The following is a 22796-nucleotide window of genomic DNA, read 5'->3' as shown; positions in this document are numbered from 1 at the left end:
AAGAAACAGATGTATGTGAATGGATTTTTTTGCGCGTGTGTGTGTGCGCTTTTGAGTTGGGGAATCTGTACGTGTGTGTGTGTTTAAAACTGATAATTCAAGTATGAGATATCTCTAGTATTTGTAATTCAGCCGTGTTAGACTGATTAGACTTGGTAGCGTTCTTGTAGGCCCAGGGCTCTACCCCTTGTGTTATCAGTCATTTATCCAGAGCTGTGTCTTATTCTCGTGGTCAGCATAAATGATCCAAGTTCTCCTCTCTTACAGTATATCACAGCCACTGCTATCTTTATTAAGTTTTTTTTAAACTTTAATTCTTAATCCAATCTCTTTACAGCGTCAGTGGATTGATGTATGTGGATGTTGCTATCATACACTAAAATAATCAAATCAGATAAGATAAATAAAAGATCCCTGACTTTAGAATAAAAGAAATAGTCTAGTTGTTTTGGTTAAAGGTACAATGTATAAAATCTCACTGCTAGCCAACAAATTCTGTTTTCTTACCACTCCCAATTCAAGTGCTTAATCCTAGCTACGGTAGCTGCTGTAGGACAAACGTGTTTAGTCTGCCAAGAGAGATCAAAAACATTACATTAGGACTGCACCCCTTAATGGCCTGGCCAGTCACTTAGTGTTTCCCTATAACTGTGGCCATGTTTGTTGGCATGTTTTTCCTACTGCTTGTGTATCCAATCATTTTTGTACGCACTGCATTTTAACATATTTGAATAACTTAGCTATTAACTTATGATAGCTATTAACATATTGCTAATAACTAATAACTAACTAATAACTTGCTAATAAGCAACATGTTTTAATTATATAATTTGTGGTATTTTACATTTTTTCCCCCGAGTCCACTTGAAAAGTCTAGCTACTGTTCATCTGTAGTGACTGTCAGCTGTCAGTCTGATATTTAATTCACAAGGTGCCCATGTTTATTTACTCTGTCTGTAAAACTTTGCGAAGGAAGTCCAGATACGAGTCAATGAGTTAGTGTAGCTCACTTTTGTCTGATGGCTTTCTGTGCTGCAGTAAACACTGCTGTATTTGGTGCTTGCATTAGCTAGCATAATGTTAGCTTATAACCAGCTGTCGTTTAGTCAGCTTGTTGTCAGCTGTACAGAGACGGACAATAACTAATCGCGAGAATATTGGGCGTGCTATGCATTTTCCTGGTCTTTAGCCACATGTGTAGTATGAGCGCAATCTTTTTTGTAGATAATCTAAAAAGAATTATAAACGGTACCTTTAAACCATTACACTTTAGCATATGCACACAAAGCCAAATCATTTCCACTGAGAGAAAATGTGAATATTGTCAAGAGAATGAGTAAAGTTTAAATGCAGGAATAAATCGAGCACGATTTCACTTTTTTTTTTTGCTTTCTCTGCTTTTGCACTATATCAGTTTATTGAAAAATGCAGTCTCTTCTCTGCTTTTAAACCCATTTACAGGCCTGCAAATAGTTGATTGGTCTGCAGCATGGCACACACTGTAGAAGGGCACTTACTCCCATTGTACCTAAAACCTGGGTGTAGCTCTTGGTCTAAAAAGGCCAGCAAGTTGCAAACACACAACTCAATAAACCTGATAAGGTGTGGCTACTTTGTGAATGACAAATCACAAACATATGTCCAGTCTGTGCTTAGTCAAGTTCGGTTTTAAAGATGACTATGGCCAAACTACTTGTTGAGGCAAGCCGAGTAGCGAGACAGCACAGCTCTGTCTACAGCGTGTTCCCCAACACTCACAAATGCTTTCCCATACTACTTACATATTTTATTTACACCAACAGTTCACAATCCACCACTGTGTTTTATACACTCGTGCACTTTGCACTCAGGGTCAGCTTCCTTGGTTGTATTGTGGCTGCGGCTACACCAGCCGCTGTCTATGCTTGCACAGGTTGCCCCTATTGTGCTCCTGCATCAATTATTATGCATTATCTGTGCAACGTAGCATCTCATCACTTCTAACCTCTGAACCAAAACCACACCCCACTGCCACATTTGCAACACTGACAGGCACACAGAGGATGATCATGATGGCTGCCAGCATCTTTTATATACAGTCTATGCTCTCTCCATATAAAATACTCACTGTAATCTGATTTTCATGTTAAAACACAGTTATGGATCGTTTATTTCATTTCTGCCCATAGATATCCACCACTCTGATCCTATGGTAGCTATTAACACTGTAATGGTATCTTTCAATAATTACTTTTTGGGTGATAATTTGCTCTTCATCAAGCCCAGGTTATGGGCAAAATGCCATCTTATATAGGAAAAGTGAAAAATCAGCTCTCCAAACCCCACAAAGATGTCTTATTTACATGTTTATTCTGTTATCTAGTGTGCTTGGCACCAGTGTATTCATGAGTCAGCAAGGTTTTAAATTACAACATTTGCAGGCTCAGTGTGTGATGGCAGGACTCCTGACACGCTGTGAGCACTATTTGCACCCAGCAGTTGTACTTTTATTTTTCTATATGCCACAGCTAGACAACTTATATGCACAAAAGTTATTCAGAAGGGTTTCTTTGCAGTGGTACTTAGTTACAATGCCACATCATATGTAAGCTTTGCATTGTACACACTGTAACTTACCCAAGAAAAGCAGTATTTCAGTTTACATTTATTTTGTAATTTAATTCAGAATAAAACAGGAAATGGTCCCATATTGGATTCTAGAATATACTGTGCATATGGTATAATTAAGTTCAGCTGGTTCTTTGATGACACTTTGAAGTCCAGATTAATTTTCACAAAAAAAGAAGAAGAAAAAAAACCCCACAATACCAGTCACCCTAGTGTATCAGCAGCTCAGAGAGAAGCACTCTCAGTCTATCCACATCACACTGTAATGAAAAGAAAGCTTTGGGATTCTTTGAGAGAGAATTTAAAATCGGGGAGAAAAAGAATTGAGCTATATTGTTGCATACTGTGTCACGATGGACCTCCCAGCACATAGTCACAGACACACGTTTTCAAACCTTTTAATAATTACGTCTTTAGTTTTCTGTTTGTTCTGTCTGCCTCTACAAATTGCCTCATATAGATCTTGCATATGTTAGTCTCAGCTGAATTCTGAGCATCGCTGCTTGGTTAAATATTCAACACATCATGTCTCAGTGGCTGAGGAGCATGAACTGCATGAGGACAAGCCACAGCAGACTGATCAAACATTTACATAGTTAGCCAGATGTGATTTGACATTATCATACGAAAACCTGCGAGCTTATTCTTATTCTCCACACAAGGATGACAGTATCATTTATGTGTTAGTCAGAAGGCACATTGCCAGTTAAAGTCATTTCATAGTTTTACTTGTAGTAAACCTGATTATGAATCCATGTAGTATTGGTTTTGCTCTTTAAACAAATCACACCAATTGTGGGGCACTGACTAGTGATTATAAAAACTTAATTTTGTGTCCACTTACACAGCTCAAACATCAGGCCACTTAGCTCTATTTCTCTCTAGTAAAAAAAAGAAAAGAAAAAACAGAGAAAAGAAGGCAAGTTAAGGCCTGGATGGGGAGTGAGAGAGAGGGTGATGAGAAGAAGGGAAATAAGGGGGGATTAATTGTTCACCCAGGAGAGCGAGATAACATCAGATGTTTAAAAGCCGCCACAACTAATCCTGTCATTTCTTGGACTAGAATAATGAAAATGGTGAAATGATATCTCGTGGAGAACTGGAAACTGAGCTAATCTGTATGCCTGTAACGAGCGCATGTTTGTGATTGCTAAGTGGTCTACAGATAGTATAATTCTACTTGCGTGGCATCAGTTTCCAGCGTTAAAGCAGTTTTTTTTAAAAGAAGTGCTTTTATTATTCAATGAAAGAACATTTTCATTTCAGCGTTTTCATAGTGTTGTAGTTTTTGTTGCCTTCTCAGATAATTATTTTTGAATAAATAATTACTTGGTAAGTTGTAAAATATACTACGTTTAGCAGGAATTCCATTGGCGAAGTCTTGTGAACTGTAGGAGTTTTGCATGTTTTACTCAATTAATTGCAATACTTTGTCCCAAAGCATACCACATGGTTTCAGAATGAGTTCCAAACTTTTAGAAGCTTTTCTTTTTCCCATTACTTTTATTAGAGTAAGGAAAGCTACTCATATGGATAATATTGTCGGTTAAATAATACAATTTGGGTCTCTACACTTTTTTTGGTGGGGGGTGCTGTCACAGTTGCAGTATGTCATTGACAAAATTTTATATACTGGATAAAAAGTGTTGCTCAGCAGATGCAAATGTGAAATTTTATGGTAAACATTTACTGTTTTAAGCAAAGCTCCAAGTTAATTCCTGAAATTATTATACAGACGATGCCAAATCAGTCCAACAACATATGGCGTGTTTTCGAACGTGTCTGCAGTGAACTTGAGCTAACGCGTTCTAAACCATCTGAACCGTCCTTTAAATCTCGGTTGAGTTCATTCCCGATGCTCTCTGCGTGGGACCAGCTCTCTGCCCCACTTCTGTCTATTTGCTCTTCTATCCAAGTAGCTTTCTCTTCCTCTCTGACCCACACCTGGCGTTCTCTTCATCATGTCTTCCACCCTTTGGTCCCGCAGCACTCCCTTTCCTCCCCTGTCATATCTGTCATAGACATTCAGTCGCTAGTGTTGCTCTAGGCTTCAAATTTAATTTGGTTTCAGTCTGCTGTAATTGCTTTGAGAGACAGCCGTGTCTGCATGTTTTTCCTCTCTTATGTCTGCTGGAATACTGGATAGGGTATGTGCGCGTGTGTGTGTCCACGTGCGTGCGTGCGTGCGTGTGTGTATGCATGGATAAATATGACTGAAGGTTTGTATTCATGTGTTCACATGTGTAAATCCTCAACAACTGACCTGCCGTGCGCTGTCAGTGATATACTTTGTCAAACACCAACTGCTGTCATTGAGCTTTCTTGCACTCTGACAGTGGTTTTGTCAGGAAGCATACATTTTCCCTTTGTAGCCGTAAAGACGAAAGGGAGGGAGCAAAGTAAATCTGCAAGACATAAAATAGCTTTTAGGAAACGCATCGTGGCCTTTTAGTTGAATTAGAACTGCCCTTATAAGCTCCCGCAGTATAACTCTTTTCATTAAACTATCAGTAATCTTCAAGTAAGAGGGAAGCTGATTGAAGTAAAGGGCAAAAATAGACAGAAAAAATATACAGTTTGCCCTTGAACTGCAGACATCGCTGTGGAAAGGTGAGGTGAGACGAGCCAAGCTAAGCTGATGGGCTGAGATTATATTGGTATGGCTCTAAGCAAAAAAATAAAAAGAGCCTTTCCTCCTCTTGTTGTTCTTTCTTTTCCCCCGTCTTTCTTATTTTTTCATCTCTGCATCAATATATTTAAAACATAACATAAAAAACTATATTGTAGTACATTAGATTCAATGTTGATGCAACCCTAACCTCCAGACATTAACTATATCAGGTGATGATGTTAGATATTAGTTTGCATTTAAGAATAAGAGCTGGAGAATGGCTTTATGGGCAGTCCGATGATTCCTGGGAGGCATGGGGGCAATAGGACAGTGACATCCTCCCGATATATTAGCTATGTGGCAATACAGTATACTGGTGTCTTTGTTTATATTGGCAGATAAATGGACATTTTAAAAACTAAGGAGGAGGCATGAGAAACTGCCTTTAGCCATGTCGCGAGTGTTGCTGTTACACAGTTTGTCCACCAGAGGCCACTCATTAATTTTCAACAGCAGGGCTAATTGGATGATGATAACAATAAAACAAGATTATTTTTAAACTGTCCTCTCATATTATTTTAGTAAGGAGTCCTATGAAACACATATTAAAAAATCATTTTATTATTTTATCTTTCACGTGTGTGAAAGGAACAAAAATTTCGGCTGTGATATCAGATTTTACCAAATATCGGTATCGATCTTAAAGATCCTACATCGATCGGGCTTAACCTGATTGGAGCCCATACATAATAACTAGAGATTCATCTCTTAGTTAACGGGTAAGATACACGTTGTGCATGTCTGCTAAAAATCTTTCGAGGGTTATTTAGTCATATTAACCAGAAAACTACAATCTGATCAAAACAAGCAAAAAACTACAACTATGTGTGGGAACTGTTTTGCTTGCTCTATCAGCAAACGAGGACAAAATAACAGTAATTATATGGCAACTGAATCAACATTATGTTCATGCAAACTTAATGCTGATTCACCCACCCAGATCAGATGTGCCAATAAAGCATCGCACGCCCAAACAAGTCCAAATATGTTTTATTTTGTAATTATTTTCAAATAGTCCACAGCACAGTGATCAAAACATATGTAGCTTTAGTATTTCACAAAACAGATTTTGATGCTTATTAACTGAGAGTCTAGTGATGTCAGACTGCCCCCCCCCCCCCCCCCCCACTGCTATTGCATGTTTCTGCACAATTTCAAGCTTTGGTTGTTTGCTCGTCTCCATCCCATTAAATGGTCTACATTGTCTCATTTGTTTCAGCAACACACATCTGACTGTCCAACTGTTTTTCCATCCAAGCCCAGCACTCAGCGTACGTCTGCCAGAGAAGGGACACACAGCATACAAATGCTTGTATAACTGATTGCCTGTTGATTAATGAGGGCTCTTTTGGTCTGATTGCAAGTGTACAGTATGAACATACATCTCAGTGGAGTCTGTGTCGGTGCGCCGCGTGACCAGTGGTGATTAAAAGTGCGCCTTAGCGTGTGCATGTACAATCATGCTTGTCTTCCATTCAAGATGTCAGCTGCCGCTGTTTTCGTGCTCATTTTAAATGTTTGCGTGTGTGTTTTTACATAATGTGTGCGTGTGTGTTTTGGCAATGATTGGGGTTTTTGTCATGATGCGACACAAATAACAGATTGCTGAAATATAGAACAGCGGCGGAGTACAGACATGAGCTCTCTGTCTTGTTCTGTTGTTGTTGGTTGTGATGCCGCATGCTTATGTCACTCTAACCTCTGAAGACATGCTTAATGATGCTGTTCCCACCCACTCCACCTACACAGGAGGAGGTGGACGCAACATGTGGGTCGTCTGTGAAGCCCCATGAACATGTTAACATTTGTGCCACGTAAAAGGGAAGTGATGTGCTCACTTTTTCTCTTGTGGAACGTCAGTGGGCTTCTTCTTTTTGACTTATGGATTTTATTAACCACTTTTTTTACTAGACAAGTATGCAGCTTTCTTCGTCTAAGTCACCCACAAGGTCAGTGCTTTATGAGCTGCTGGAGAACCTTTTTTCTGAAATGTTACTTCCTCCCTTTCTCTCCCTCTCTGCTCCTGTGTCTGGTTGATGCCAGTAACAGCAGGAAAGGCTGGGCACGTCTGCGACTATCTGTCAAACAATAGACAGTGAGCCCAACCAGCCAGACACTCGCATGTCACTGAGCTGATCCTGGCCCCATCAACACACTGCTCAGTCTGCACGCTCACCCTGAGCCCCCTGCTGGCCTCTGCATGTAGGAATCATGGCTACCTGTGAGCATTCAAGGCTGCAGATCTCTATGGCATGTTCTTGCAGTGACCTTGTTTTACCGTAACGCACGCGTGCTGCATTGGTGCACGGTGACTTGTGTGGATTCATAGTTTTGAAAGCATGCGTTTTATCTACATAGAGCTTGTTTGTAGCAGTTATACCATAGGAGGTTTAATTGAAATTACAGTGGTAGCAGCTCCAGTGAATGATAATGTGTAGCACAATGGTCTTTGGCCTCATTCTGTGCTATGATGAGCCTGCCACTTAGCTTCAAAGGCACTGTGGTTTAATGAGTGAAATGCATATTATTTTGAGTGTATCTCAAATGAAACAAAGAGCATCCCAATTAAAAGAGAATTAGTTTTTAGCGAGAATTGTTTTTATGGAGATACTTCAGCAGTCAGTAATATATTAGATTAGCACGTTTGCTCCTGTGATATTGCTTCTATCATAATCGTATTTTGATTATATCCATATCATAAACTTAGAAGTAGATCTGTTAGCACACAAGGGTTTATGATCAAGGTCGATCCCTTTGGCGTAACGCTGAAGAACCACTGTGAGGTTACAGGAGCTCTTTGCAGCAGCTATTGTTCCAGAGTAAAGACAGCTGCCTTTTTTGTCTCAGTGAACTACACAGAAGCTTCCGCACAATGCTGGCAATCGTCTTTGGAAATGTAGTGTTTCCGCGAGGCTCTGTGGAGTGTAGAGAAAGAAAAAAGAGTGTTTGATTTTGAAAAGCTGGTGAGCTGATGCTGCTGTGGGTAGGTGACATCTCACATCTTCCAGATCCAGCCTCTGTGGAAACAGAAGTGGAGTTGGGAATGCGCTGCCATGAGTGGGGAAAAGCAAAAGACAGTGTTAACATTTCCGTTGTGGTGGAGGAAGATTATGGGTGAGAAACAAAGGCAGGGATTATCTCAGCACATGCTACAATAGCACTACACACACACACACACACACAGCCTCTGCAAACTGGTCTGCCACAGGGTGCTTTGGATCACAGAACAAAGGCAGGGTCTCCCACCCATCCATGCACATCCTCTGTCAGAGTTAGCTAATAGCGGCTACAATACCCAGCTGCCAGTAGCTAACCAACCAGGGACTTGGAATTAAGGGTCATTATTGCACCTCATTATGGACTTTTACATTGTTTGGCAACTCTAAAGGGGGAACGTCTATTGTTATTATCAGTGTCCTCCTCGGAGGAACTTTGCGTGGCAATCTTGAAATTTGATAGTCTGTCAGAAGGCTGGGTTGCAGTCAAAACAAGTTATAAGTTTTCCAGCTCTTTCCCAGTTCAAAGTACTTCACAGAGGAAATTCTCCAATCTGTGAAGTCAATTAAACTTTTCTGCAGTTGATTTGAGTGTGTTGTTGGAATTAATATGGCTTTAGTGGAGGGAGAAAGTTTGGGGGCAGTAAACTGAGACAGATGGAGAGAAATGGAGTACAGCATATGATGGCAGGATAAAACAGCCGAGCGGAGAGGAGAGATAAAAGGATGGTGCGAGAATGAAAGATGGTGGCGGCGGTGGGGGATGGTGGCGGCGAGGGTGCGAGGCCGAGTGAAAGTGAGTTTGTCTGTGATGTTTTAAAATTCTGGAGTGGAAAGTCCCTCCATCTGTTATTGTGGGACGGTTCTGACTCAGTGATTTCTATGATTGGCCTTAATCCCGGCCGAGTGGAGAAGACAGAATGAAGAGCTTAAAGCAGACTGCTCTCACTCTGACAGGCTCCACTGGCTGCTGCTGCTGCTGGCGCTCAGTCTGCTGCCCCCTAATGGACTAACTGCCGCATGACATTACGTCTCCCTGCATTACTACAGCACACTGAGCAGCTCTTAGGGCCATGACACATCTGTGACCTTGTGAGTGCAAGAAGTATTTTATCAGCAGATATAACAAACAGCAGTCTGTACTCAAACTCTAATCATCATATCGTACTTATCTCCTAATACAACAATATTTTATGGAGCTGTGACATGCCTTTCAAACTGTCTCTTGGTAGATCTACCAGTGCTGGAAATTCGTCTCTATCATGCATGTGTCAGAGGATACTTGGGAGGACTATAGAGATGCTGTGGTTTGATGTTTAATTCAACATTGCTGGAAGGACCCTTGAGAAAACGGTTCTATATTTAGAAATATTTTTTTTGTTTGTTTTCAAAGAACCCGGCTTACCTTTATGTCTGCAGCCAGCTGTAATTTTAAAAAAAACTCTCATTGAAAAATGTACCAAGGGTCTTCCCTCGCTGTATTAGTTGCAGTGAGAAGGTTAAGTGACCTCAGCAGAGTCATTTCACAATCTTTTGGTCTCCAAGGTGACTTAAGTGTTCGCATAAACCGAGCTAAAGGGGTCATTTGAGAATGTGTCGAGTACCTTAGTCAAAGCCGCCATCACATGTACAGTCCGTGTCGTGTTTTCTCAAGTGTCCTCGCGGTCAAACACACGCATTGTGAGGCTGTTTTTTAAGATCACACAGGCGGCAATGTGTTGAGTGCCCTTTAAGTTAATGCTCAGTGGAAAGGCCTAACAGGCTACGGCGGCCCAGTGTCGAGTTGGCGCTCACCACAGCATGACGCTGCCCGTCCCTGGTGTGCTGTCATTCCTTTAGAAATAACATGACTTTGACTGATTAAACCGCTCCCCTCTGGAAGAGAGGAAACTTAACAGTTATGAATATTAAAGATCCTAATCGTCTCATGCTGAGCTTTTCGTTACTTTTTTTCCCGCTCTCTCTCTCTCGCCGTCTTCTTGCTCTGTGAGTTCACAGTGAGGGACCGCGGCTCTTCGCCGGCAGCGTTCTACGACAGCGGAGGCATCGGCAAGCTGCTGCTGTCTGCTCTTTGGTTGTTTGCACAATTACGCTGTCACCTGCGCTATTACGTACAATGTTCCCATACGTGACAGATTCCACTGCGTGTTGTTTAAGTCTGCAGAAGTGGTAGAAGCACTTCAAACGCCACTACAGATCGCAGAGTTGTGTTTATGGTTCTTGACCTTGCCCGACGACTGCGTGACAAATGGCCCAACATGTGAGGCGTTTTGTGTCAAGGTTACAATAGCGGTAACATTAGCGCTTCACGCTCATGTTGTTGACTGTCCTGATGTATTTGTGCCTGCATGCTGTAGTGTAGCTGAGTTTCTGTGTTGTGTGGGCCTGTACTGGGCTTATCTGTGCTGTACTGCGCTGATCTCACTATGCTCATCCAGTGCTCTAAGCTGCTTGGGCTCCAGCCACCAGCATAGATGATATATCCCTGCCCCCCTCCTTCCCACATCTCTCACTGTGATTCATTGGCTGTTTGTGTTGCCCATCCATCTGGGCCAGCACAGAGGAAGGAAAGACACATGAAGACACATGGCTGTTTTGGAGCGGGGACTGCATTAAGCAGCGAGAGAAGCGATAGGATCCCAGAGAAATGTTTGCCTACCAGGACGAGAGGAAGGAAGAAGACCAGGAGAAAGGCAGCTGGAGAAAACCGAGAACTGGAAAAACAAGATGTGTTGGCCACTCATGGGGTGGGAAATGGATTTTCTGAAGGAACAAAGTCGAGATTCTTACTGACAGACTATATCCTGAGGGGAATGGCTAGATCATAGATCATAAAAGAGGACTGAGAAAAGACTGCTAAGAAAATGCAACTTGCTACTATATCTTCACAAATATTTGCATATTAATGAAAAGCTTTACGTGTACCATGTGTTGAGACAGAGTTTGAAATCATGTGGCTAACCTCTGAGCTGCCACAGTGTAGTGAAATCTTTGTTTGGCTCCTCTGTTTGTCCCGAATTGAATATGGGAGTGCTGATAGCTATGAGATTATTGTTGTGGTGCTGCCCTTTAGCGAAGTTGACCGTCCTTAACAAAAAGCTGTGCAATTACTGCTTTTTATAATGGACTCTGGTAATAATTTCAATAAGCTAATTAGATCCTTATTTCTTTGTTTTAGCTTTCTATTGTCTCAACAGGAAATGAATGAAATCATTATTAAAAGCTTATTCAGGTGCTTAATAGCACAATGCAAAAGTGGCTTTAAAGATCCAGATTTATTGCTACCGCACGCCACAAATTATGCTAGTGATATCACATTGTGTACATGCTTAGAGCGAAGCAATTATCTTTACTAACATCCCGCATGACCACACATAGAGCTTGTGTGCGTGCATTGAGATGTATTGTTTCTGCAGAAATGGGGTGGGCGGGGCACTTAATAGAAATAGGACAGCTTCCACTATAATGACAGTTTATGTCTTGCGTGTTTTTTGTAGATAAAAAGGCTCTCATAGCAGGGGACAGGCTCCTTCGGTGTAGCTCCGCAAATGAATGAGATCTCTTTGCAGCAGGGGTCTAAATTAGGGTTAGTAATTTTTCGAGCCTTGGGATTTGTGGCTGATCACACTATTCTGTGACGAAAATAACATCGCCCCCTAGAGGGCTGGGGAAACCTAGATACTGAAGCACAAGAGGGAAGGAGGGTGAGTTTCACTGTGGGGTAGGAGGCGTATTTGTCACTTGGACGACTTCCTATAAGAGAAGTTTCTACAGGGATGAACCACATCATAGCAAATGATGTTAGAACATGAAAGAACATCACGGGCAGTGGTGCTAAATATCAGTTTAAGATGATAATATTATGTGTATGTCAGCAGAATAGTAACAGAAGCTCAAGTTAAAACACTTTATATTCAGTCAGACTTTTGACTGACATTTTATGACACGATTTTCAGCAACTCTTCTATTTGGCCGTTGTTGTTTCACTGCATGAGGGGAAAGAAATCAAGTTTCATATTTGACGTTATCACGAAGGTGACCCTTGTCTGTGTTGATGGAGAGTATTTGTGCATATTGAGAGAGAAAAAAAAACAGTAAAAAGAAGTGTGTGCTGCCAGGGTGTTCGAACGTTTAACAAGATAAGCATACGCGTTGGTGTTTAAGAAATGTGCGCATTAAATATAAAAGTCATGGTGCACAGAAACTTCTGTTGTCAATATGGACTAAATCAAATAATGCATTCTTAACTTGACTGCAGCTGAAGATAACAATTTTAAATCATAGCAAACACTGCCTTTCAAGTTAATGTCCATCTCTTATCTGCATGCGTGGAAAAATGTGGATATTATTGACAAACAGCCATTCAAGATGAGTCTTTGTTTGGAGCGATGAGGATCAGCACCAGTACTTATTGTAAACATCGTATGGTACTATGTCACATTTGTTTACATTGTGTCTCAGCTCTCAAATAAATGGATACACTTGCAGTATAAGATTATTATTACCTGTGCAATATGTAATAACATCTTATATAAAAATAATAATTTTATAATAAAAATCATCCATCCATCCATTTTCTATGATCTTTGTCTTTTTTCATGAACATCTTTTGAGCCCTTTGAGGGATTTTCTTCAAATTTGGCTCAAAGGTTCACCTGGAATTAGTTAAAGGTTATCTTGACTTTTTCCATCCTTCTTCTTATCTCTGGGCTACTGTTATAGATGGCGCACTTCCTAATTTAAAGTGTGAATCTACTGAAACAAGGAGCCAGCAGCAGCATTGTAGTGCAATAGCAGTGACTCAGCAGTATTTCCAGTAACACAGCATGAAGGGAATATACGCACAAAAGTAGCTTTAGTAGTGTTTGCCCTGGAACTATTTAGTGAAAGCATAACATAACTATGTAGCACTTCAGTTTGACAAGAGCTAAAGCAATTAGCTAACTCTTCAGGATCTGCACAATATTGTCACATAATAAAAGTGAAAAATATTTTATAACTAGGATGTTGTATCTTGGGTTGAGATTTTTAACCAGTTGCTTAAAGCTCTGCTTTTCCATCATGTAACCACATAAGAAATTTCTATCTACCATTTGAACTTTCTGTCGAATGGAGTGCAACAAGCGATGTTTGGTTGACTTGTTTACGTTTGGGTTGCAAGTTTGCAGAACTAGATACCTAATTGCCGTTGGAGACTGACAAGCGGCTCTTGCTCTCAGACATGCCCGGGCTTGTCTCGTTGTTGTACACACCATGGAACATATGCATATGTTTGTTATTGTAATGTGACACTTTCATATCAGGTAAAAATGTATCAAGTATTAATGTGGGCAATATGATATGGCACAGCCTTAGCCTTTCAGATTTCACAAACCATGTCCAGTTATTTACAAATCAGTACCTATTACCCATTACCCACTCCTACATAGTGTTTGTGCAATCAAACAGTGTGTCATATATACGTTTTTACTGCACTACGAACGTCTTAAAGTACACTTAACAAGAACAAAGAAAATTAAATTAATATATACACAATATGATACTATTGCCTTAAATTATCACCAGAGTGTGAGTTGCCTTGGTGGGGATTTGGACTCTCGGTGTGCTTCTTGGCAACAAGTGTGAATATTATTTAAATATTAAATCCTAAAGTTTTGACTACATACAGTATGTCAATTAGACAGACATGGATTTGAAGATACAAGTGCAAAGTGATATTTTCTACACTGTAATACAGAGAGTGCACTGTATAAGATTAATAAAGCATTAACAAACTGAACAAACAGTTTTTAGGTTGACTGAGACGATGAAAATTGGATATTTTCTTGCTTATAATTGTTATTTCAGTGCAGATAAAAATAATAATAATAACATTTATTTTTTAATTTGTCTTTTAAATTTTATTTTATTTTTTGTAAGTTGGAGAGGATATAGGGCAGTGGTAGGGGAAACATTGAATGCTCATCTCCTGGTGCTGTGAGACCGGTGCTTAAAGGAGGACAGCTGCCGTTCTAATCATCAGCTTTTATAGGGAACAAGGTCACCATTTCCATTCTGTCTGTTTGTCCGTGGCACACACAAACACGCCCACACACACACACACACAAACAAATCAATTTTCTATTGACTTCTGATACTGACACTGCTATTTTTTTTCTCTTTTTGCTACCTTGTAGAAACTGGCCAGAGAAGCAGAGCAGCTTCAGAAGGAACACGTCTGGCAAGATGGTGTGACGGTAAAGTAGGACACCCGCTCCTCTCCCTCCTTTCCAAGACTTCTGCCTTTTTCCCTTTTTTCTTTTCTAGGCAAACTGGTTTATCTTCCTGTCATCTGCTTTCCAATTTCCCCTCAATTTAACACCTTTAAAGGTAACCCTTTGATGACAATGTGATCAGCATCACAGAGACAATGTGGTGATTAGTACAAAAAACAGTAATGCACATTATGACCTTAGCATTATATCCATACACCCTGAAATTGCTTACTTAAAATTGCTTGAAAATTACTTCTGGGGTTGTTATTTTTATGGTATATAAAGCTTTTGCTCTTTTTGTTTTGCGGGCCGTAGTAACTTGAACATTACATTCTCCTGCAGCTGACCTTTTAAAATACTAGACATCTGCTCTTGAAATCTAAAAAAGGAGAAACGGTATTACTCTGGCTTGTGTGTCTTTGAGCCGGTGTGCTCCAGTGACTCTCAAATTTGCAAACATTCAGATGCCCTGCACACACAATGCACACATATATGCATGTATATATAGCCTCACCCGACGCATGCACACTCCCTACTGTCACATCCTCTGTCTCCAGGGAGACAAGCTCGATGTCATGGTACACTTCTCACAAATGGATTTTTAACCCCACGCCTCCTGGGGGATATTTGAGAAAAGGCTTTAACTGATTTTAAAACGAATAATTATTATGAAGCCTACTTCCCTGCAAGTCCATTTTTATTCATGGTTGCTTACACTCTAAAGCTGTACTCTTGGGGTGGGGCTGGTTCTGCAATCCTCCGTCTCACCCTGCTGGTCCAAGGGACAGAGCTGCAGTGTGGATGTCCCTTCATCTTAGACCTGAGTGGGGTTGATGCCTGCCTCTCCCTGCCCGGATCTGATGCACCTCAATGGGATGTGTAACCATGCAGGAAGTGAAGCCTGGGTCACAGGGACCAAGCACAGCACACCTGTTCATAAGTAGCTCCGTCCAATATGGCATCAATACCTCCTCGTGTGGAAAAGCCAGCACTCTCTTTAAACTAACCCTCCCCCTCCAGAACACCTCTCTCTGTCCCTCTGTTTCGACTCTTTCGCCTTTTCTCCTTCATTTTTTGCATCTCTTTCTGTCCAGTCACCAGTCTCATTCGCACTCTAACCTTCAGCACTTCCATCACATTCATAAACCTTTTTTTTCCCCTCCCTATGTGTCTTTAATCAGCCATGAAAACATTTGGAATATACCATATTGTTGCAAATACTGCAAATGAATCCTAATAGTGTTTCTCTATTAATAATGTATTGAGCTGATTTCATTTGCCTTTATAATTAGAACAGGTAATGAATCTCAGCAGGGGCAACTGTGAAACCATTAAAAAATATCACAAAAAGGTGGTGGCGGTGGTAGATATGCCACATCCCTGCAAGATTTTTTTTTTCTCCTGTTTGTAGATTTTGTGCTCTCCTAATTTCTCTTTGGGTGAACACTCTGCTGACTGACACTCTAATTAGATTAGGGCTGCATGCTCTTTGGGTATATTAGGCGAAATGTGTTGCATCTTAAACTAGCGGGTGGAGCAGTCTGTCAAATGAAGAGAAAAGGTGTTTATGCATGCGAGACGGTGCATTTTGGTAGAGCTCGTGTGTGTGGGTGCGCGTGCTCTCTGCTCTGGGTCGAAAATGCATAATGTGGCTGTGTTTGTCAGCGAGTGGGTATTCATTTGTATGTGTTTATTAATGGTAGGTTCTGTACCTGGCCCAGCCCATCTGCTTGCCTCGCCAAAGAGTGACATCATAGAAACTCAATGACACGCTTGTTCCTCATAGCGGCTGCCATCGCAGCTGTTACCCATGCAGTGGGAAGACCTCACTTCTTCTCTCCCCGCCTCACTCTCACACACACATTCAAGCATTTTCCCGGTTTAACTGCAGAGGCGATGCCTGACCACCCCGACTGCTGGACATTATGGATGTCAAAATGTTGATCGTAACAACTGTTGAAATGGTCGTTCAGGGTTTTAAATCCATTGGAATCAAATGGTGTGTGAAATAGACATTAAAGTGTTGGATTGCCGCTGATTTCTCAAGGTCAGGTGCCCATCGCTCTGTGACACCCGGCTACCGTGTTGGCAACAGAGTCATCCCCAGGCGACTCGAGTCATTTCAGTGCTGTTGTGCTTTTCTCTTAAGGGCAAAGAGAACCAACATCTTTAGAGCCAAGTATCACATATCTCTGTTTTGTATACTGAAAATTGGCTGCGTGACAGTGGAGCACTATGAAACTGCTCAGAGTAACGTCAGCAACGTCTAATATTTCTGTATCAGAATGAAGTGATTAAGCAGTCCCGGGTCTTACAGCTTTGACCACTGCTGAAAGTCTGCATGCGAGGTGTTTAGAGTGTCATTTAAATCCCGTCCTGCAGAGGAAAGTGCATTTTTCTTGGTAATATGATTGCCTGGGTGTTTACCCGCTCAAAGTAGCTGCTGAAATGTTTTATTGCTTTTAATGGTTTTTCTCCCAGAACACCAGCGAATACATACCCCGTGTTAGCGACTTTTGAAGCTGAATTTGCAGCTAGAGGGGTTTTGGAGCAGCTTGGCTTCACACTAAAATTGTAATCTTTTATATAGAAGCGCTTTTATATGTTTATAGCATGACAGAAATGCAAAAATTATATTATATCCACTTACATGGGACATAGTCTCGTCTAAAATGTGCAGGGAGGTTTTCCCCAGTCTTTATACCCCATCTCTTCTGTCAGGTTATGCTGCTTAGACTGCAGGCACGTTAGGCTTATGGACAATGGTGTTGTTGAAACAGCAAAACTACTGCCATTATCAAAATATAGTGTATTAAATGAGACATAAGATATGCTGTTGAAAGACAGAGGCTGTATTCTGTGATTATCTGTTGTATTTGCATAGTTGGAAATGGTAATGTGATTTTGAATTTGGCTCTCTTTCAGAAACTGGGGGTGGGCAGTAAAAGGGCCAGATGTCCTGTTTTAGGTTCTGTCCCATACATAGCAAAATCTGGAAGTTCCTGATTCACTTGAACTTCATATATGATAAAATGACGTAATGAGGCCTGTAATTTAAATGTAGACGTAGATATCTGGAGACGCAGCACATCTCATTGTAGTTCATGCAGTAGTCACAACCTCTAAGTCATATTTCCAGATACAGATCTAACACTTGTTTATGGTTTTTTTTTCTGAAACATGAATTTCCCAAATTTATTTTGATCTACTGATTTGTGAACTGATTCTTGTCCATGCAGAGAAAATGAGCATTTTTCGGATTTAATAGGTGAAAAAGTCACACTTAAGAGGTCAGAGGGGTTGGTGCTGGTGGGGCAATTCAATCACTGCTCACACCAGAGAGCCAAGTTAGCATTATACACATCAAAGATTTTTAATGGAATTTCTATTTTTAATACATTAATAATTTTGTTCAATTCATTAATTATCATTAAAAACTACTTGGTTAGTTTTAGGCAATACAAACTACTTGGTGATTTAGTTGAAAATATTGCCACTTTTTTGAAAAGTCAGTTTCCGTAGTTGCCATGGTAAATGGCCTGTATTTATATAGCGCTTTACTAGTCCCTAAGGACCCCAAAGCGCTTTACATATCCAGTCATCCACCCATTCACACACTGGTGATGGCAAGCTACATTGTAGCCACAGCCACCCTGGGGCGCACTGACAGAGGCGAGGCTGCCAGACACTGGCACCACCGGGCCCTCTGACCACCACCAGTAGGCTACGGGTGAAGTGTCTTGCCCAAGGACACAACGACTGAGACTGTCCAAGCCGGGGCTCGAACCGGCAACCTTCCGATTACAAGGCGAACTCCCAACTCTTGAGCCACAATTGCCCAGGATGGTGATGCATCCTCTGCTAAAGGCTCTGGAAAACATATGTGCTACAAACATGAAATATATCTTAGTTACTTAGTATACCTCAGTTACAAAACAATGCTGACTGTCATGAAAAAAACATTTCTCTTAGGGCTGTGCGATATGACCAAAATCTCATATCCCGATATAAGACATCTATCATCCGATAACGATATAAATCACAAAATTTTTACATTTTCTGTAAATTCTGTGAATATCGGGCAGCTCGACTTGCGGGAAGTGTTTCCAGCTGCGCGTCATGTAGCTGGAGTCGAGTGTTTTAACAGATGCATGAAACGATAAATTTTTAGACATAGGTTGTAACAGCCGCCGTTTTCTTTGTGAGTATTTATTACTCAGCATGCCTGTTCTAACGTTTGAGTAAGGTTTATTTTTTAGCATCTGACGGCTCTTTTTTGCTTCTCATCCATAAATACTCGGCATAATCTTTCACGTGATTCAGTTTATTTTGAAAAGTCTCAACAGGATCTTGAGCTTTATTGTGAAAGGTTTATGTGGAAAATAAACAAGCGGACACGCTATGGTTTTACCGTCGTTGTTGCTAACTACAACGCATAAAAACAGGCGCTTGTCCGTCCTTAGTGTGGTTATATTAAATATAAGAGAAAGAGAGAACTTTAAGAAATTAATATAGCCACTACAGTGACCATCAAAACGATGAAACAATATGGCTGTAAACAGTTTATTTTGCGAAACAAACGATAGTGTAAAATGAAACGATAGACGTTTTTATATCGTCATCCGATATATATCGTTATATCGAACAGCCCTAATTTCCCTTATATTTCACATTTTGCTACTGGCAGAGACGGGGCTGGGAGATGGACAGATATTGTTCCAACAACGTAATTATGACTTCATATTTCAGTGTGGATATTAGCGAGTTAGACATTTGTTAAACACTTTTGGGGAGTTCTGCAATCTTCTGGCTAGAGCTAAAAAAAAGTTTGGTTTTAGTAGTTTTAATGTTGGGACGCTGTGTAACAAGTAAATAAAGAATGCAAGAATTTACAAACCTCATACAATGTTTTTCCAGTCATGTCTGAGAGGATTCGGGATCCATCATCTATCGATATATATATATATATATATATATATATATATATATATATATATATATAATATATATATATATTATATATATATATATATATATATATATATATATATATATATATATATATATATATATATATATATATGGCGAGCTACTTTGTAGGTATATTAGCAATGTTATTATCAGCCACACGTCCCATATCACGTATAGAGGTTGCTGTTGATGACCACTGTCATATATCTGAGGAAGAGTTGACATAAGGCGCAGCACATTAGGACCGAGACACAAGATTGGATGAAGAAAGGACAGAGATTGGAGAGATTGGAGGAAGACATGTCCTTTCATTCAGATTGCGATGTGGCAGCTGCTGTATGTTTGAAATGCATTAGTACTAATAGCTGTGCCATTAGGAGAGAGAGAGAGAGAAAGAGGCGCTGTGTTGATGGGTTGCCATGATGAAACCAGGGAGAAGAGGGGGTGACAAAGAGAAGCACGACGGGAATGAGAGAGAGAGTGAGAGAGGTGTAAGTGAGAAAGCAAGTGAGTGAGGGAAGAAGGTATAAGAGATGGAGAAAACGGGAAACAGAGATGGAGCCATCTTCCAGGCCATTTACTGCAATCATCACTCTCTAATCAATCAAGCCTTTCATCATAGGACAACACAATCTCTCCTTCTCTTTCTCTTCTTCTCTCTCTCTCTGCTTCTCTCTCTTCAACTCCACTCAGCCACCCACTCTCATACATAATAGTGGTATTCATGTGACCTCTTTATGGCTCTCAGCACATGTACATACAGGTGACAAATTAAAGGAAAAACCTGACCCCCCTCCACCCCTAGCCCAGCAGCTTTGTTATGCTGTCGGGGCATTTTGCTGCCATGCTTATAATCTGAAAGGAAAGGATTGTGCAAATCAATATAAAGTGTTTCTGATCGTGCTGGAAGGGGTCTCTTCCAGGATGACAGGGCATGAGGGGTCTTGAGATGATCTGATAAGAAAAAGCACACTGTGTGGCCTTTTTCAGTCATCAGACCTAAATCCAGTTAAAAATCTCTCCGTCACCAAGGATTTGCAAGAACAATATTTCATTCTTATTGTAGCATTTCAGATACTCATATTAATCAACACCAACAGACATCACTAACATACTGTGTTTTTTTTCTTTAATTTGTCACCCTTCTATAGTAGCTACATTTAGTCAGTATTTCCAGCCACATTAAATGTCCTTAAATCACTATAGGTCCCCTTAGAGGTGTAACATGACCTGAAGTGCTGGGAGCGCGAGCTGCAAGGGTTTGTTCACTTGACCAAGTTCGGCTCCTTTCATAATGCCTCTATTTGAGATAATTGGCCCTTCAGAGGAAATGAGTGAGAATCATTGTGGCGACTCTCAGCCCAGCCCTCGAAGCAACCAGCTCCATTAACCACAGAATACATTAGTCTTATGAGGGCTGCCTTGGACACATTCAAATTCTGGTAAAATAGACAGAAATGAAGGGTGCCTGTCCCTGGCTCCTCTCTACATGTTAATCTTATGTGTTATTTCTCCTTTTCTGTGGTTATCTGAAAATGTTTTACTTGCCTCTTGTTATTATCTCTTCATTTTACTGTATTAACTAAAAGGAAGACGTTTCGATTTTTTTTTTGTTAGCACACACTACTGTGCCAACAATTAAGAATTGTTTATATGTGCAGGAGTTAGGAGTAAATTAGTAATTTGGCATAAAACAGACCAAGGTTAATGAGTTTTAAAAAGAGGAAAAATTATATATTAAATTATATATAATTTAAGTGGACTGATATTAAAGTCAAAGCTGCCACTCAAGATGATTCTCACATTAAATAGTCTTCAGGTAGAAAGCACATTTTAACCTTAGCTGTTATACAAAGCACTCGACAATGCTTATATCTCTGACAGTAAATTAGCTTGTTATAAATGTACAAAACCAATAATAAACATATTGGGATGTTATCTGAAAAGCAGAATGGAATGATATGCACAACTTTACTCACAGTGGACCACAGAAAACATAGAAGTTTGTTGCTATTTCATCAAAAATATTAGTGCATTTTGAATTTCTGTGACACAACACATTTAAAAAAAAAAGTTGGAATTAATTGGCAACAGGTCAATATGATTGGGTATAAAAAGCATATTTTGGAGTTTTTCTGAAGTAATGATAAGCAAAAACCAGTTTGACTAAAATTGTGCAACACTTTCAGAATAGTGTTTTTCCCTTAAAAGTGGTGAAAACTAAAGATTTTGTCATCTGCAGTGCATAATATCATCTAAAGATTCAGAAAATCTGGAGAAATCTCTGTGAACTAGGGACAAGGCCAGAAACTAATATTTAAATGCCTATTATCTTTGGGCCCTCAGGTGGTTTCACATTAACATTTTTAGAAGTAAAATGTGACTTTTTTGTGGAAAACATAGACACCGTATCCTCTGGACAAAGGAGGGTAGGGACCAAGCAGCTAGGGCTGCTCAATTAATCGAATTTTAATCACGATTACGATCTGGGCTTTCAACGATCATTAAAAATGACTGAGCCGATTATTAGCCCCTCCCTCGTGCTTTACTCCGTGTGGCAAATCGAGCGCACCTCTCTGCATTTCGAACACCCGTCACAACAATTAAGAGGACCCAAGGGAAGCTCAAAAAGCTAAGCAGAAGTTATTTGGAGAGGAGAGTGACTGCCGTTGGTTGAAAAGAGAGGTAAAAAAACCTTCAGTGGTGTGTAAACATTATGGGATCGCAGAGTCAGACATCAAGTAGACATAGTGTGTAAACGTTGCCACGGTGTAGTAGCTGCACCACAGAGCAACACTGCAAAGTTCACTAAGCATAGATGTTTACATTTTTCATTTATTTTTTATATCGCAAACATTTGCACTGTTATCAGTATTTGCACACTATTTTATATTATTTTTTTAAAGTCATTATTCAATACATTGTTATTGTTAACCCTTTAAATCCCTGTAGAACCGGAACCGTGTAAGCTAGCGCAATAATTTGTTTTGCATAAGAAACCGGAGGAGTTGTACTTACATCTTATGTAAATGGCCTGTATTTATATAGCGCTTTACTAGTCCCTAAGGACATATCCAGTCATCCACCCATTCACACACTGGTGATGGCAAGCCAGTGACAAGCTTAAGTCATCAGCTTGTCCTCGGTCACTTAATGCATACATATTATTAAAATATGGGCTATAACAGTTGTATTGATGTATAGCAACTTGAAATGCTCCCAAAAATGGCACTACAGCATGTAAAAAAAATAATATAAGCTCTGGCGGACTTGGTTCTATGGTAGGTCTTAAAGGGT

At 40.3% G+C, this 22796-nt stretch overlaps 1 protein-coding gene across 2 annotated transcripts in view; it reads left to right on the top strand.

Annotated features, from left to right (window-relative positions):
* Window positions 1–22796, top strand: part of cacna2d2a (calcium channel, voltage-dependent, alpha 2/delta subunit 2a) — a 181906-nt gene that overhangs the window by 76151 nt on the left and 82959 nt on the right. For both annotated transcript variants that reach the window (XM_080301747.1, XM_026167551.2), the window contains exon 4: window positions 14451–14510. In XM_080301747.1, coding sequence (XP_080157873.1) covers window positions 14451–14510 — 60 coding nt within the window. The remainder of the gene's footprint in view (window positions 1–14450; window positions 14511–22796) is intronic.

Source organism: Astatotilapia calliptera, chromosome 5 (genome assembly GCF_964374335.1).
Source record: "Astatotilapia calliptera chromosome 5, fAstCal68.1, whole genome shotgun sequence".
Taxonomy (NCBI): Eukaryota; Metazoa; Chordata; class Actinopteri; order Cichliformes; family Cichlidae; genus Astatotilapia; species Astatotilapia calliptera.
The sequence above is the reverse complement of the archived record's forward strand: the minus strand, read 5'-3'. Positions and strand labels throughout refer to the sequence as shown.